At 43.3% G+C, this 18,485-nt stretch overlaps 1 protein-coding gene across 3 annotated transcripts in view; it reads right to left on the minus strand.

Moving 5' to 3' along the window:
• LOC135545889 (regulator of G-protein signaling 3-like) overlaps positions 1-18,485 on the minus strand; it is an 82,821-nt gene that overhangs the window by 10,217 nt on the left and 54,119 nt on the right. For all 3 annotated transcript variants that reach the window (XM_064973865.1, XM_064973849.1, XM_064973856.1), the window contains 8 exons: positions 16,311-16,422; positions 15,711-15,754; positions 10,833-10,955; positions 9,544-10,278; positions 7,985-8,055; positions 4,571-4,669; positions 3,985-4,046; positions 2,135-2,301 (listed from right to left, as the gene is read on the minus strand). In XM_064973865.1, the coding sequence (XP_064829937.1) occupies positions 2,135-2,301; positions 3,985-4,046; positions 4,571-4,669; positions 7,985-8,055; positions 9,544-10,278; positions 10,833-10,955; positions 15,711-15,754; positions 16,311-16,422 (1,413 nt within the window). The remainder of the gene's footprint in view (positions 1-2,134; positions 2,302-3,984; positions 4,047-4,570; positions 4,670-7,984; positions 8,056-9,543; positions 10,279-10,832; positions 10,956-15,710; positions 15,755-16,310; positions 16,423-18,485) is intronic.

An 18,485-nucleotide genomic window follows, 5' to 3' on the forward strand; every position in this document is an offset into this window, starting at 1 on the left:
TTTCTTCACACTGTGGTCCAACTCATCCCAAACCATCTCATTTGGGTTGAGGTCAGGTGATTTTGGAGGCCAGGTCATCTGATGCAGCACCATCACTCTCCTTCCTGGTCAAATAGCCCTTACATAGCCTAGAGGTGTGTTTTGGGTCCATGTCCCACTAAGCACAAACCAGATGGAATGGCGTATCGCGGCAGAATGCTGTGGTAGCCATGCTGGTTAAGTGTGCCTTGAATTTGAAATAAAGCACATGGTGTTGGGGTGCTTTGCTGGTGACACTATCACACCACCTCCTTGCTTCACGGCGGAAACCCCACATGCAGAGATCATCCGTTCACCTACTCTACGTCTCGCGAAGACACAACGGTTGGAACCAAAAGTCTCAAATTTGGACTCATCGGACCAAAGGACAGATTTCCACCAGTGTAATGTCGATTTCTCGTGTTTCTTGGCCCAAGCAAGTCTTTTCTTCTTATTGGTGTCCTTCAGTAGTAGTTTCTTTACAGCATTTCGACCATGAAGGCCTGATTCACGCAGTCCCTTCCACAGTTTATGTTGATGTGTCTGTTACTTGAACTCAAAACATTTATTTGGGCTGCAATCTGAGGTGCAGGTAACTCTCATGAATTTATCCTCTGCAGCAGAGGTAACTCTGGGTCACCTTTCCTGTGGTGGTCCTCATGAGTTACTCATGCGTTAATCAGTTACGTAACAACCTTATTCTAAAATGGATTAAATAAATATTTTTCCTTCTCGATCTACACACAATACCCCACAATTACAAAGCAAAAACAGGATCTAGAAATTTTTGCAAATTTCTATAGATTTTTTTAACACATACCTTATTTACCTAAGCATTCAGACCCTTTGCTATGAGACTTGAAATTTAGCTCAGGTACATCCTGCTTCCATTGATCATCCATGAGATGTATCGACAACTTGATTCGAGTCCACCTGTGGCAAATTCAATTGATTGGACATGATTTGGAAGGGAGGTGACCAAGAACCAGATGGTCACTGACAGAGCTCCAGAGTTCCTCTGTGGCGATGGGAGAATCTTCCAGAAAGATGACCATCTCTGCAGCACTTCACCAATCAGGCCTTTATTGTAGAGTGGCCAGACAGAAGCCGCTCCTCAGTAAAAGGCACATGACAGCCCGCTTGGAGTTTGCCAGAAGGCACCTAAAGACTCTGAACATGGAGAAACAAGATTCTCTGGTCTGATGAAACCAAGATTGGCGTGTATGTCAAGCTTCACGTCTGGAGGAAACATGGCACCATACCTATGGTGAAGCGTGGTGGCAGCATCATGCTGTGGGGATGTTTTTCAACGTCAGGGACTAGGAGACTAGTCAGGATCGAGGGAAAGATGAACCAGGCAAAGTATAGAGAGATCCTTGATGAAAACCTGCTCCAGAGGGCTCAGGACCTCAGACTTGGGCGAAGGTTAACCTTCCAACAGGAAACACAGCTTAGACAACGCAGGAGTAGCTTCGGGACAAGCCTCTGAATGCCCTTGAGTGGTCCAACCAGAGCCCGGACTTGAACCCAATCGAACATCTCTGGAGAGACCTAAAAATAGCTGTGCAGCGATGCTACCGAACAATGGAGTGCCAAGCTTGTAGCAGTCAAGAAGACTCGGCTGCAATCGCTGCCAAAGGTGCATCAACAATGTACTGAGTAAAGGGTCTGAATACTTATGTAAATGTGATGTTTCAGCTAAGTATTTGTAATAACTTAGCAAAAATGTCTAAACCGGTTTTTGCTTTGTCATTATGGGGTAAAATGTGTAGGAGAAAAAAAACAATTTAATCAATTTTAGAATAAGGATCATGGGGTCTGAATACTCCGAATGTACTCTTATATATATATATATATATATATATATATATATATATATATATATATATATATATATATATATATATATATATCACTGGACAAACTGACCCAAGATCAGCACCTAGGGGCAACTTCACCCTACTCCATTTTGTATCTCTAAATGGTATAAATAAGAACAATACATCTTATCTGTAACACACTTTCTCACAAAAACGCACTGCTCAAATAGTAGCAGCATCACTAAATTATTACTCTAAAGATGAACCATGGTGTGTGTACTGTGTATTGGCTTTACCTCTTTACAGGACTGTATGGACATGTATTCTGAGAAGATTTGTTTTGCTCGGGAGGCCATTTTGAACTGGGATTTGATTTTCCTGTACTTCTCACAGGCCAACCAGAAGTCCAAGTTCTCCTCACTGAACTCTGTCTGCAGGAACCTTTGGAAGACTGCCACTCCATCTGTCCAAGACAGAATGGTCAAATTTATTCATTCACAGTCATTTTGAGACCAAGGTATTTTTTGTATGGCTCCCTTGGAAAATATACATTGCCTAAACAAAAGCCTAAACAAAAGTTAAAGGTGATGCACATGCATTTTTGCATTATCATTTCAGAAAATGTCCATAACGTATCTGACACTAATAGTGGGATGATAGTGTTTCACAGTATTACTTACAGTTTTGTAATCAAATCCAATTTGATTGGTCACATACACATTGTTAGCGGGTATTATTGCGAGTGTAGTGAAAAGCTTATGCTTCTAGATCCGACAGTGCAGCAGTATCTAACAGGTAATATCGAACAATTCCACAACAAAACCTAATACACACAATCTAGTAAAGGAAATGGGATAAGAATATATAAAATATATGGATGAGCAGTGACAGAGTGGCTAAGATGTCATAGATAGTGTTGGATACAGTATATACATATGACATAAGTAATGTGAGATATGTAAACATTCTTAAAGTGGCATTATTAAAGTGACTAGTGTTCCATTTATTAAAGTGGCCAATGATATCAAGTCTGTTGGTAGGCAGCCGCCTCTCTGTGCTAGTGATGGCTGTTTAACAATCTGATGGCCTTGAGATAGATTGAAAAACAGCTTCTCTCTCTGTCCCAGCTTTGATGTACCCGCCTTCTGGATGGAAGCGGGGTGAACAGGCAGTGGCTCGGTTGGTGGTTGTTGTCCTTGATGATCTTTTTTGGTTGTTGTAGGTGTCCTGGTGGGCAGGTAGTTTGCTCCCGGTGATGTGTTGTGCAGAACGCACCACCCTCTGGAGAGCCCTGCGGTTGTGGGCGGTACAGTTACAGTACCAGGCAGTGATACGGCACGACAGGATGCTCTCGATTGTGCACTAGTCAGGGTTTTCTGGGACAAGCCACATTTTTTCACCCTCCTGAGGTTGAAGAGGCACTGTTGCACCTTCTTCACCACACTGTGTGCGTGGACCATTTCAGTTTGTCGGTGATAGGAACTTAAAACTTTCCACCTTCTCCACTGCTGTCCTGTCGATACAATGGTGCTCCCTTTGCTGTTCCCTGAAGTCCACAATCATCTCTTTTGTTTTGCTGACATTGAGTAAGAGGTTATTTTCCTGACACCACACTGAGGACCCTCAAGCCTACCACTGTTGTGTTGTCTGCAAACTTGATAATTGGCTGAGATCTTCGTCTATTGATGACAGCCATCTGTTGCCAAAATGGGAAAGCGGTTCTGACATTGTGGCTGTGTTATCTAGTGGAAAGCTCTCATTTTCTGCTTGCTAAAATTCTACACTTCGTTCAATTTCAATTTATGTGAGAAAACAAGCACTGAATAGTGTAGGGAATCATTGTACCATCTAAATCGCTAGGAACTAGGAAATGACAGAGCTATTGCCACCAGATAGCACAGCCACAAAGTCAGAACATCTTTCCCTTTGTGACAACAGATGCCGCTCCGGCGGGAGAAACCAACAGGCAAATATCACAGCCAATCACAACACTGGCGGGGAAGTAATACTGTGAAATACTATCATTCTACTATTAGCGGCAAATACATTATGGACATTTTCTGAAATTACAATAAAAAATACTATGTGAAGCACCTTATAAATAAAAAATAAAGACATTAGGATCTTAGTGCGTTGAAAAACGTACATTTGTGAGCCAGCAGCGTATCAAAGCATTCCCCCCACTTCAGGGCCTCCTCTGGCGAGGGCCTAAAAATGACAGCACAGAAAGACAAAGGACGAATACATCACATTTCGTATTATTGTGTGTGAGCTTTTCAAAGAAAAACCCTTCTCTCACACTGTGCCTCTGGTACTGTAAGTGTTTATCATTATAATCTGACTATGATTAAATGTATATCCTACTGTGAGCAGCACGGAGTTGAGGTGATTGAGGAAAACGGTGACAGTAATTGTTCTCTCATTGCAAAAACATGATATGCTGATCATAAACTGATCGACAGGTGTTGGTTTGTTACAGTAATGCTTTTCAAATGACTAGTGTATGAAGTCAGTTTGAGTTACAGTATCCTCTTCTGAGGTCTTGGGATGCACCAGTGGATGGAGTGTGCTTTACAGTGGAGGGTGAAGTTGCCCCTAGACGATGATCTTGGGTCAGTTATGCATTTCCACCACGAATGGTTAAGGACAGGATTGGACGAGGGGAAGCTGGTCCTAGATCTGTAACTAGGGGAAACTCATATCCAGAGTGTTCTTTACAAGGAGGCTCTTACTTGACTGACTTCAGGACTTTCTCCAGCCCGTTTGTTGGGTTGCTGCCGTGGAAATCGTTCTTCCTCAAGAAAGTCAAGCGATTTTTCATGTCTTTGGCCCTGTGGAAAACATATATTTTTATTATGAGTATAACCCATGAAGTCGAGCTAGCTAGGAGATTCTATGATGCTGCTAAATAACCAGCTTGAAGAAAATGAAAAAGGTTTGGATGAAACAACAACATTCTAGGTAAATCAAAAAGAAGATAAATCATTTTTTTTTAAATGAAAAAGCATGTCTCTAGTCTCCACAGTTCTTGCTCAAAAATAAGCAGAGATCATTTTGGGAATGAAAATGAGAGTAGTTATATCATGATAGAAATATTTGAGCATAGCAACATTTGGTAATGATTGTGATTGAGTCTGCATCTGCTGAAGAACAGAGAAGAAACCAGAGGAGGAGGTCAAATATGATAGCACCCACAATTCGTCATGTCAGCCGATCTCCCTGTGTTGTAGCTGTCCATTTCAATATGAAAAGATGGGGGGAAAAGTTGTGGAACATACTTTGGTGAATTTGCAAAGCATGCAAGACAAGATACTGCCTACATCTGTCAATCAACTGATGGCCCAAATCAAATTATCGCATGGCTAGGCTATCGGGTAGCCTATTGGAATATAATCATTTAACATTTACATTTAAGTCATTTAGCAGACGCTCTTATCCAGAGCGACTTACAATCAATCAAATAACATAGGGTTTATTTCAACCATAAATTGCACTAGATTAAATTATTGCCAGCTGATGTCTCGTTAAACCATCAGTACGTGCTAAATTCACCCCCACAGTTGATCACAATTGCAACCATTATTGGTTACCTCATTATCGCTCTCTAAAAGATGATGTCGGTGTTGCCATTGGAACAATTTAGCCCTTTTTGATCAGACTAAGGGCCGTACAATAGAACAAAAATATTTCCTTGTTTACCATGCCAAATCTACTGTGGCAATTTATCCAACACTTTGTATGAATGGAAACTAATGTTGATGTAGCCTATAGATATTATTTTATTTGTTTCCTATTTATCTTAACCAAAAGTGTCTGGTATAGTAATTTCTTATCAAGATTGTGGGTCAAATATCCCGGACTGCCCATATTTGAAACGTGAAACTTAATCAAGTAAATCGGGGGAGATTGAGTTATTTGTGCCAGATGGGTGTTGGCTGGAATCAAACCCACACGAACACGGTAGGACTATATGTGCACACTGAAGAGAGAATATTACTTGACAGAAAGCCCTGATCCCAATGACTCGACTTCCCCTGCATGGAGAGGAGAACTGCTCATTTTCAGAGATTCACAAGGCTCATTTGAATTTCCTGATGCAGCAGGAAGATTCTCTGCGACAAAAGTGATCAAGTTAAGATCCCACATCTGTACCTTCTCTTCCTCTGTGTCCGCTGACAAGGCAACTTTCTATCACCTCTACATTTTAAGTTTCTGCCTGTGTGTGATGTGAAAATCTTTTCCACTTTATCCTCCCTCATTATTCCTCCACCGCCTCCCTCCTCCCTCTCTGTGGACGACTTTGTTAACCACTTTGAAAAAAAGGTTGACGACATCCGCTCGTCATTCACTCATAAACTGGTCCCACTCACAGAGAACTACCTTGTGGCTTGACCTCTTTCTCCAGATGAAATCCTATGACTAGTGATGTCCACCGGCCCAACAACCTGCCCACTTTGACCCCATCCCCCCCTCCCATCTCCAGACCATCTCTGGAGAATTTCTCCCATTCCTCACTTCCCTCATCAACTCATCCCTGACCACTGGCTGCGTCCTCTGACTTCAAGAGGGCCAGAGTCACTCCCCTCCTCAGGAAACCAACACTCAACCCTGCTGATGTCAAAAACTACAGACCAGTATCCCTTATTTCCTTTCCAAAACACATGAGTGTGTAGTCTCTGACCAACTCTATCGTTATCTCTCTCAGAATCATCTTCTTGACGACTCACTCAACTGAGATCTCTTTCGTCTGTGTCACAGTGGTGCTCCGCTCTGCTAAAGCTGACTCTCTCTCCTCTGTTCTCATCGTCCTAAATCTATCCGCTGCTTTCAACACCGTGAACCATCAATCCTCTTTTCCACCCTCTCAGGGTTGGGTGTCTTACCAGGCAGGTCACTCCTACTAGGTGGCGTGGATCTGTGTCTGCACCACGTGCTCTCACTACTGGAGTCCCTCGGGGCAAGGGTTCTCGGCCCTTTCCTCTTTTATCTCAAGTCACTCGGCACAGTCAAGTCACATGGTCTCTCCTGTCACCAGCCCTCTCATTATCTCAGCCAATCATGGCTAGTGGGAAGGTTAGCACCGACTTTGCTGATAAATACTTTGTTGAGGGAAAATGTGCTTAGTACGATTGTGATGTGTTGTCTTACCTAACTATCTTAAAATGAATGTACTAATTTGAAGTTGCTCTGGATAAGACTAAAATGTAAAATGTTGTGTGTAGAATATCCTAGCTTATTCATTGATCATAGGCCCTGCTTTACTGAAGTTGTGAGACATTGCAAGCCAAGACACAGCATTCCATTGCAAGATGCAGATAGATAGGCCTAGTGCACGGTTCTTACTCTGTCTGCCTGGTGGCCGACCCTCCCATCTCTCTCCGTCCCTCGCTAACTCGCTATGAAAGTTGCGAGGTTTTGTGTTCTTGGAAGTATGGCAACTATTCAGTCTCTTCTGTTCCAGAAATACTGAATCTTAAAAGTCGATCCCGGCTATCTTGACACAAAAAACGGGAGTCGGCGCCGGGAGTCACTCTCCACCACTACGTCATCGTCATTAACAGTTGGAAAATTGCAGAAAATGGCAAGCAAGAGCAGCAAAGTCCTGTATGGCAATTCTCTGAGAACGAAAGGCAAACTTGGTGAGGGGGAATTGAGGTACAGTAATGGTAGTACTGGTGCAATGTGTAACCATCTGAAAGGGATGCACCGTGACACCCAAACCATTGCTGTGAATTCACGTGGAATTTTATGAAATGTTCTTATAATTTGAATGAAAAACCAACAAAAAAATATGCTGTTTAAACATATTTTTGTCCTGATGGATCCTGGTCAAAAGAAGGTTATAAGGTTCCATTTGGGATGCAACCAGTGGCATATATAAAAGTAACACAGTCGGCCACATTAGCTTTAGGGCTTTAGCTACGGCAGCAGCTAAGAGATAACATGAGGTAGCTACTTCTCTGTAGTGACTCAAATGTCCTACTGGTAAAATTGCTTGACAATCATGTGTCAGTGTCGTATCTGCGTATATTTGATATGTCCTAGGGACAAAACTCATACGTATATCATTCATTGTAGTTCTTCTATTATGCTGTCAAGACTGCTAGAGATTTTTTTTCCAATGTCCACATTTTGTCAGGACTTACAGGTTCGTGGATTTCTTCTTTTTCGTGCAGCCATGTTTAAACTCACAGTTACAGTCAGATTCACTGCATACCTTGGACGAAAGAAAGAAACATAAAGAGAGAGAGTTAGAACATGAGAAAGGCAGAGAAAAATAAGAGAGCAAGTACAGTACCAGTCAAAAGTTTGGACACACCTCATTCCAGAGTTTCTTCTTTATTTGTACTATTTTCTACATTGAAGAATAATAGTGAAGACAAGAAAACTATGAAATAACACATGGAATCATGTAGTATACAAAAGTGTTAAATCAAAATATATTTCATATTTGAGATTCTTCAATGTAGCCAGCCACCCTTTGCACACTCTTGGCATTATCTCAACACATATATACATCTTTAAAAAATACATTTTCCTTCATCATTTTCCACTAACCATACCCCACTTCCCCTAATTCAAGTAAACTAATGAACAGCAACACTTAGGCCTCTACTTTCAGCTTATACATACTCTATATATTTTACGGACACAATCTATTTTACTGTGGCTGTATTTTGTGGGACAGTTGACATCATGTCCTATTTATTGAATGTACCACATGTGGACTACAATCATGTTGTCAAAACATCTTAAGGACGATCAATGGAAAGTATTTTTATAAAAAAACTCTTTTCACTTTGTCATTATGGGGTTTTATTGTGTGTAGATTGCTGAGGATTTGTATTTATTTAATCCATTATAGAATAAGGCTGTAACGTAACAACATTTGGAAAAAGTCAAGGGGTCTGAATACTTTCCAAAGGCACTGTATATACATTTTTCTCACAATCCCTACCATGGCTATTATTGGGTGTTCCATTATTCGACTCCTCTATAGGAACTTTGTCATATTTAGAATAACCACAGAGTAGTATTTGTGTCTCGGGAACATTTGATTATCAATATACAGTTTATTGACTACAAGAGCTACACATTTCCCTTTTAATCTATTCTCCTTGAAGATTGGGTACAGAACTTTGCACTGTTCTGCAATTTACTTCGGGACCAGATCATTCATGCCTATTTTTGTGCCAGTAAGACTTTTACCCAGGCTTTTAACCATTATTTTATCTTTAAAGAAAGCACATTTGAGATAGTCTGAATGTCAAGTAAGGCTAATCTCAGAAAGATGTTCTCCTTTTTTAAGTTCATTAACGTCCGTTTCAATCTTAAACGGACGTTTAAGCTTGTTTGTTGCTTTCTCCATTGTCGCAGCTTTTCATCACTCATGTTGAGGCTTGCATTCAACTCCTTTATATCTGTACTGACTAATTCAAGTATGCCCAGTTTGTCATTTATCGATTTTAACAGATCTGTTTTCACCTTACCATTCCCGGTGGTGAAAAGCTTAAATCGGCTGTGTTCATTACTCTCTGTCAAGTTGCTTGTTTTCGTAATATTTGTCGATACATGATTTGTTTTGTTATCCAGATTGAAGGTTATTGCCCACCAGTATGTGAAGTGCTAATATTTAGTCTAAAGTTTTTATCTTGAGGTGAACAGCACCGCCATCTTACTTGCAGTGGTAATTGCAGAGACTTACCTTCCTCCCTGAGAGGAGCATGTAGAGCTGGTGCACCGAGCCTCCGTTCCTTGTCAACTCCTTCTTCAGGGTCTTGGGGGAGGGCCGCATCCAGCCGCCCGGTGGGGGAGCGTGGCCTCTGTCCAGGCGGTGGATGGTGCTGTCGGAGATGAAACGTGGCGAGCGCAGCTCCTGCAGCAGACTGCCCTCGCTAAGCGTGCGTCTGTGGAGGACCCTAGGCTCGTCACCACCGCTCATGCCCTCACCCCGCTTCCTAAAGGGAGAGCATTCCCCGATGCTCCGACGTTCCAGGCAGTCTTTGTCACAGTCCTCCTCATCCTCCTCTTCTTCTTCTTCTTCCATGGGTTCTGTGTTGAAGGAGCGATCGAGGAAGCGCATGTCTGGGACTGTGAGCGAGGACGACGGAGAGGGGGACAGAGGTATGGCACCCATACACGCTGTCTCTGACGTCTCAGTGGCGCTCTCTCCCTCACCCTGCGGCCTCTCCTCGTCTCCCTCCACCTTCTCCCTTACCTTCCAGATGCTCGTTCTCTCCAGGCTCATACTGCTCAAACTCATACCAAGGTCCTCTGTGCTGCGCACCACCAGGGGGATGAGGTTCGGAATATTGGCTGGCGGGCTGCTCATGCTGTAGGGTTCGGAGGAAGGGCCATGCGAGGAGGGCTCTTCGGTGGCTTGACGGCCCAGATTTAGGATACCGAGCTCACAATGGACATCAGCCATTGGTTCCAACATCTGTCAACACACAGCGGGGCAACTCTCAGCTATTAAATCATTGGTTCATTGCTTTAGCTTTGGAGGCCATCTAGAATGTAGCGAATGTGCCTTTGAAATAACTACATTGCAGTGGGATTGTGCAGAATCCCTGAACTACACATCCCCTCAGATCCAAATAACTACATATGTGATCAAGGTTAACCATTCTTCAACTTGCCTTTCTCAAAAGGATATCCTTTTGTATAATTCTAGCCTCATCTGACAGTGCATAGTGTGACTTTGAATGGACTTGATAAGAAACAAACATATTCACAATCCTATGTTGCTAGTCAAAACTGAGGAGTCAGATATGCAGACAGTAGGAAAATTGCAAAAGTTGAAAAATGTACGTAACTTTCCAAAAATGTCCTAGTTTTCCAGAAATCCTGGTTGAAAGATTCCTGGAATCAGGAGGGCATAAGCAGGTAATATGGAATTCGCCAACCAGAATTTCTGGAACTCCTGGGAATTTTGAGAAAGTTGAAAAGAAGTGGAGGGTGTCCATTTCAATTTGACCCTAGTAGGCAGTGTACCTGATCATGTACAAGTGTATCCCTCTGCTCCAGATGCTTGTCAATGTTCTCCCGCAGGCACTGATGTACCCGCCTCTTCTGCTCCACCGTGTACGCCTCCAGACTGAACAGGCACTCACTCCTCTACAATAGACAACACAGAGAAATAGGGGTCGGATTTACTACTGAGAGTTGAATGCCCGCGGTCTTCAGTAACTCAGCTGTCCTACAACACAATAATCTAGAACCTTAGCTAAACATTTTGAAACCTTTTTCGAGGAATGACCGCCTTTTTTGAAGTGGTCTATTGTAAACAAGAGCTAGTCCTGAATCGAATGCGGCATTCAATGTGTCAAAACAAGGCTTTAATAGACAGTGTAAACATTTTAGTTATATGTATACAGTCACCTCAAAAATGACCACTGATAAAGATAAGCAAAAATTACCGTATAAAATAAATAATAAAAATAGTATTGCCCTTTCAAATAGCCTATTTTCATGGAGGTGGCGTCTAATTGTACATTTGGAAACTTGGTGCTCCCAAGATGCAACCAAGTTCTGTAATTCTCCTGTGGCTCTTGGACTTTTCATTGCCTCCCAAACCATCCTTTTCACTGTGCATGGGGACAAGATATACATTGTTCACAGCTACATAATCTGATTACATTTTTTTTTTACAAGCTAAAATATCAGATTACTGATACTTTAGAAAAAATAGATTTCTTCTTGGATTACTTTTAAAGGGCGACTGCACATCCTGATTTGGCTTTGTTTTTCATCAATGCTCATGTGGCCTTAACTGAGGGTGTGGTTTGATGTGTGTGTGTCTTTGCTATTCAATCACAACAAAAAAGTCAGTGTAGTAGTGAGTAGAGCGTGGTAAACTAAGCTAGCTTTGCTATGGAGAAAACAAAGTTTTCAAGTTGAGGACTTCTCCCCTCTGACTTGCAATCTCAAGATGGTCAGCTAATTCAGTTTTATGTGTAGGGGCAGAACGACAGATTTTCGGTTACTGGCCCAGTGCTCTAACCACTAGGCATCTTTTTTTTGGGTTAGCCCTCAAATGCTAGCTAGCTAGTTTGCTTGATTATTTAGCAGGCATCTTAAAGTAGCCAGTTCGAGTTGAAACATTGAAAGCAAGCTGGCAACATACATCAAACCTGTCTTCAGGTGCAACGTTAGCTAGGTAAATCTTCCTCTCACATTACACGTTAGGGAGAGGCATATGTATTTAGCTAGTTACATCACAGTATCATAGCAGTATAGCCTATTAAATAATGACATGTAGCAGCTAGCTATAAAACAAAACTTAGCTACTTATCAACAACACCAGTCTCAGGTTTTACCACTGACAGCCCAAGTAAGAGCTGAATTACACAAGAATTAATGTTTCTGGCTCATATCAATGCAATTTAGGCCATTTAAAACCAGAGAGATTGGCTCTTAAGCGGCAGTAGACCTTTAAATTCAGAATGGATGTTTGTGAAAAAATACATTGAAACCTTTGTTTTCCCTTCTGACATTCAATTCAGCATTGAAAAAGCATCCTCATAAACGGAAAGTAACAAGGTATTCAGATTACATTACTGAGTTTGGGTAATCCAAAAGTTACGTTACTGATTGCAATTTTGGACAGGTAACTAGTAACAGTAATGGATGCATTTAGAAAGTAACCTACCCAACCCTGTACACATGCGTCCTTCACCAGGCAAGATTACCATAGCACCAGTGGTTTTAAACTTCTTAATTGTTGTCCTAATAGTGATAAGTGGTATATTTGATTTCTGTTGTACCCATTGCCTGATTTATGAAAGTCAACAACCATTAGTCTTTTCATTTGTGAGTTTGTTATTTTGATGGAATTTATTCATACTATTTCATCCTTCCACAAAATATAGTCCCGAAAACACATCTAGGGTTGCTACCCAAGCCGGCTGGTCATTTGTTCTATTGGTTCGGTTGCTAGAGACGCGACCCAGTCATTCAGTCTTTTTATAACTTCCCTGAATGGGCTGATGAGACCATGGCAGTCAGATGGAGCAGAGTAAATAGGCATTTTAATGTCATAGATTTAGCCGGTGGTAACTTCTAGAATAGACATCGGCTGGAATGCACTTTTAACCAATCAGCATTCAGGATTAGACCCAATTCAGCACTCTCTCCTGTCTCTCTCTATCCAATAAACATACAAAGAGATATTTAAAAATTAGAATGTAAAAACAGATTCAATTTTGTTGAAATTTATTTCTAAGAATCTTTAGGGATGCCAATCATTTTTGTATATTTTTTTACTTGTTAAACAATCTTTCTCTAAGCAATTGTATTAGTATAAAATAATATAATTTCCTACATTTTTTATCATACAATATAGCTCAGTATGTCACACCCTGATCTGTTTCACCTGTCCTTGTGCTTGTCTCCACCCGGTCCCAAGCCACCATTGGTAGGCACAAGGAGTTGCTACGCAGTCTGATGGAAAGGTTCCAGGACGAGGCCGAACGTCACAACCTAGCATTGGACGCATTTTGGGGGCAATTCTGTGGTTTGCCTACTAGGCAGCGTACCAGGACGGTAACCTCCCAGCCCCTCGGTAACCTGTCTGGTAGCAGCGCAATCACCCTGGTATCCCGGGAACCCCGCTTACCTCCCCTGGAGCACTACGATGGAGATTCCAGAACCTGCTGGGGCTTTCTCTCCCAGTACCACCTCATTTTCGAGCTGCAGCCGCCTTCGTTCCACTCGGACCGCTCGAGGATAGTGTACATTATTACGCTGATGTCTGGGAGGGCACTCGCCTGGGCCACGGCGGTGTGGGAGAAACAATCAGCCGCCTACCTCAGTGTGGAGGTATTCATGGTGGAGGGGAGAAAAGTTTGAGATTCCGGTGTCCGGAAGAGAGGCTGCCCGGAAGTTACTCCAGCTTCGGCAGGACTCCCTCAGTGTGGCAGACTATGAGCTGGATTTCCGCACGCTAGCAGCGGAGGGTGCCTGGAACCCGGAAGCGCTGTTCGACACGTTCCTGCACGGATTATCGGAGGAGGTAAAGGATGAGCTTGCAGCCATGAACTACCGACTCACTCATCGCTTTGAACATCCGAAACGATGGACAGCTACGGGAACATAGGAGGGAGAAGAGGTCTGATTGCGATCCCAATCGCTCACTCAAGGATCCCACCTTGTATCTGATCAACTCCGGAAGTTCTCAGCGTCTATGCCCCCGAGAGGATCTGAGCTTACCCGAGTTCCTCCAAGAGCCTCCGAAGTCTGCCGAGTTACCTCTTCCCGAGCCGGTGCGGCTCAGTAGAGCTAGGCTGTCTCCAGCCGAACGCGTACGCAGACTTAACACCCAGAGTTGTCTGTATTACAGTACTGCTAGTCAATTTGTGTCTACCTGTCCCTTCAAGAGACCTAGCTCATTGGTAGGAATGAGTACTCTGGTGGGTCTTAAAGACAATTTTGCTTCTCCCCCTACTCGTCCCCCTCTCCATGCTACCCTGAATGTGGGGCAACCAGTCCAAGTTTCTCCAGATACTCATCGACGTGGGGGCTGATATGAGTCTTATGGACGTTACTCTGGCGTCTGAGCTGGGCATCCCTAGTCAACCCCTCTCCATTCCCATGAATGTTAAAGTGCTGTACTGGCACTCTATAGGCCAGGTCATCCACCATACCACCCCCATCAACCTACGAGTATTCGGGGAACCACAGCGAGACAATCCAATTCCTGATAATTAAGTCTCCGCAAGTTCCTGTGGTATTGGGATTCTCTTGGCTCCAGCAATACAATCCCTCGATTGACTGGTCTACTGGTGCCCTCATGGGCTGGAGCCCATTCCGCCACGCTCATTGCCTGAAATCAGCTCTGCCTGCCCCAGGATGTCTTCCTGGGGGCTTGAAAATTGCCCTGACCCCTCTGCCATTCCCGCAGAGTACCAGGACCTCCGGGAGAGGTTCAGTAAGGCCTGGGTCACTTCGCTTCCGCAACACCGAACGACCAGCCTGATGCACTGGCACACCGCTACAGCCCTGCGGCTACACTCCCTGAAGCCGAGACCACCCCCCTGCTCCAAAATCATTAGCCCCTCTGCTGTTCGTCCTCTGTTGCCCCGTACCTCAGGTATACTTCCTACTTGTCATGTGTCTAGATGTAAACCCATGTCTCACAGCCCTTTGTCTCCTGTTTCCAGGCCCACCCCTCTCCCCTGTCTCATCGAGGGCCAACCGGCATACAGGGTGATACGTCTCCTGAAGGTTCAACCTCGGGGCAGCGGACTGCAGTACCTGATTGACTGGGAGGGTTATGCCCCGGAGGAGAGGTGCTGGGGCTCCGCTAGGGACATCCTGGACCCAGGCCTCATCTCTTAATTCCAATGCCGACACCCGCTCAACCAGGTGGCATCCCTGCTCTGCTTCACCTGTCCTTGTCTCCACCCCCCCCCTCCAGGTGTTACCCATCTCCCCTATTATCCCCTGTGTATTTATTCCTGTGTTCCCTGTTTGTCTGTTGCCAGTTCGTCTTGTTTGTCAAGTCAACCAGCGATTTTTTTTCTCAGCTTCTGCTTTTCCCCAGTCTCTTTTTATCTTCCTCCTGGTTTGACCCTTGCCTGTCCTGACCACTCTGCCTGAGCCTGCCTGCCGTACTGTACCTTTACTCACTACTCTGGATTATCGACCCCTGCCTGCCTTGACCTGTCATTTGCCTGCCCCTGTAATGAACATTGTTACTTCAATGCAGTCTGCATTTAGGTTTTACCTGAAACATAATACAGTATTTGTATTTTGTATGGAAATTTGTCTTCTTGCTTTCTTATTCGAAACCAGACACACATTGTATTGTTGGATTTGTAAATAATAAGTCAAATAATTAAAAAGAAATTACAAAATTTCATTCATGTTTACCTCTGTCCAGTGGATGATGTACAACCTCAAAACATCAACAGGAACTGTATGGGATGAGAGAAAAACGACATCTCACACAGCATAGAGAAACAGACAGCAAATCCCACATCCTTAAATAGACATTGTTTATCCTTTGATCGCCTCATCCAAAAATTCATCCTTCATATCACTTCCATCCTCTGACATTTCCAAGTACAGACGAGTAGCGAGGAATTTGATAATTCAGCCCTATAGGACATTCCCACATAGATCCCCCAGCTGATGAGTGCTGCTATGGAGTGTGACAGGAAGGTCAAGGATACACAGCCCCCCCCCGTCTTCCCAAACACCCCGCCTGCCTCTGTACTCGTCGGAGCTGGAGACAAGTCCATTGTTCGAAGCAGACAAGGCATCAATGGGGCATCAGCTGAGCTCCAGTTCCAGAGTCACTGAGGCCTCCACAGTCCCCAAATCCACCCGGCCCCATCCCTCCAGCACAAAGAGGTCCCATCAGCCAACAAAAACACAACACAGGCATGTTTGTAAGTGTGTGTGCACTATGTGTATCTATGTCTCATAATTTCTATCTACTCGTGTGTGTGTGTGTGTGTGCGCGCTCACCATCCCGCAGGCGGAGCTGGTGGAGGTACAGGGGGTTCTGCAGCACATTACAGTGGCCTGCCTCATCCTCCCTAGTCAGCAGCATCAGGTCTGTGTAGATGAGCAATGTCACCTTCAGGGGGAGACAGAGGGCAAGGCACTGAGTCACAGAGCGTAGTACACAGAACAAAAATAAACACAGTTACAGTTCATACTAGGAAATCAGTCAATTTAAATAAATTCATTAGGCCCTAATCTATGGATTTCATATGACTGGGAATACAGAGATGCTTCAGTTGGTCACAGATATCTTGAAATAAGGTAGGGGCGGGGATCAGAAAGCCAGTAATTTGCCTCATGCAGGGTGACAGATCTCCTTCGCATAGAGTTGATCAAGATGTTGATTGTGACCTGTGGAATGTTGTCCCACTCTTTTTTTAATGATTGTGCAAAGTTGCTGGATATTGGTCGTACATGTCAATCCAGAGCATCCCAAACATGCTCAATGGGTGACATGTCTGAGTATGAAGGCCATGGAAGAACTGGGTCATTTTAAGCTTCCAGAAATTGTGTATAGATCCTTGCGACATGGGAATTATCATGCTCAAACATGATGTGATGGGGCAGATGAATGGCACGACAATGAGCCTCAGGATATCGTCACGGTATCACTGTACATTCAAATTGGCATCAATAAAATGCAATTGTGTTCATTGTCCATAGCTTATGCCTGCCCATACCATAACCCCACCGCCACCACAGAACACCTCTGTTCACAACGTTGACATCATCAAACCGCTCACCCACACAATGCCATACTGCCTGGTACATCTGTGCCTACTGAAGATGGTTATGAAGTCTAACTGCAGTCAGGTGAAGACCCTGGTGAGGACAACGAGCACGCAGATGAGTTTCCCTGAGACAGTTTGACAATTTTTGCAGAAAGTCGATCGGGCAAACCCACAGTTTCATCAGCTGTCCGGGTGGCTGGTCTCAGATGATCCCGCAAGTGAAGAAGCTGGATGTGGACGTCCTAGGCTGGCGTTGTTACACACGGTATGCAGTTGTGATGCTGGTTGGATGTATTGCCAAATACTCTAAAACAAGGTTGGAGCTGGTATATGTTGGAGAAATTAACATTGAATTCTCTGGCAACGGATCTGTTGGACAGATGGCAATCGCACTCTCCCTCAAATTGAGACATCTGGGGCATTGTGTTGTGTGACAAAACTGCACATTTTAGAGTGGCCTTTTATTGTCCCAAGCACAAGGTGCACCTGTGTAATGATCATGCTATTTAATCAACTTCTTGATATGCCACACCTGTCAGATGGATGGATTATCTTGGCAAACAAGAAATGCTCACTAACAGGGATGTAAACAAATTTGTGCACAAAATGTATTTATTCAATTTTTTTGTCTTTGGAATATTTCAGGAATTTTTATTTCAGCTTATGAAACATGGGACCAACACTTTACATGTTGCGTTTCATATTTTTGTTCAGTGTATATACAGTCAGCTCCATAATTAATCGGCACCCTTGAAAAGATCAGCAAAAAAGACTATAAAATAAATGGTAGCACTTTATTTGGAAAGTCCATCCATAATACAAATACTGAGCTATATTATTGTATTCAACAAAGGAATGGATAAATTACATTATTTTATACTAATACAATTGCTCAGACAAAGAGATTTTGTTTAACAAGTAATACAAAATAAAGAAATAGTGGTAAAAAAATATTGGCACCCCTGTTTATAATGCTCTTACACCCTACCCTTGTGATGATAACGACACTGACACTTTTTCTAAAATGTTTTATGAGATTGGAGAACACATTGGGAGGGATCTTGGCCATTCCTCCATACAGGATCTTTCCAGATCCTTGATATCCTTTGTTTGCTCTTACGGCTGCTGTCCTCTATTCAAACCACAGGTTTTCTATGGTGTTCAAGTCCAGGGACTGAGATGGCCATAGAAAAATGTTGATTTTTGTGGTCAATTAACAATTTTCTTTGTGGATATTGATTAGTACCTGGGGTTATTGTCTTCCACGAAGACACACTTGTGGCAAAGTGGCAGAGGCAACCAGGTTTTTGGCTAAAACCTCCTGGAACTTGGTAAAGTTTATGATGTTGTAGACCTTAACAAGGGTCCCAGGACCAGTGGAAGCAAAATAGCCACCACCATATTC

This window comes from Oncorhynchus masou, chromosome 1 (genome assembly GCF_036934945.1).
Source record: "Oncorhynchus masou masou isolate Uvic2021 chromosome 1, UVic_Omas_1.1, whole genome shotgun sequence".
Lineage (NCBI taxonomy): Eukaryota > Metazoa > Chordata > Actinopteri > Salmoniformes > Salmonidae > Oncorhynchus > Oncorhynchus masou.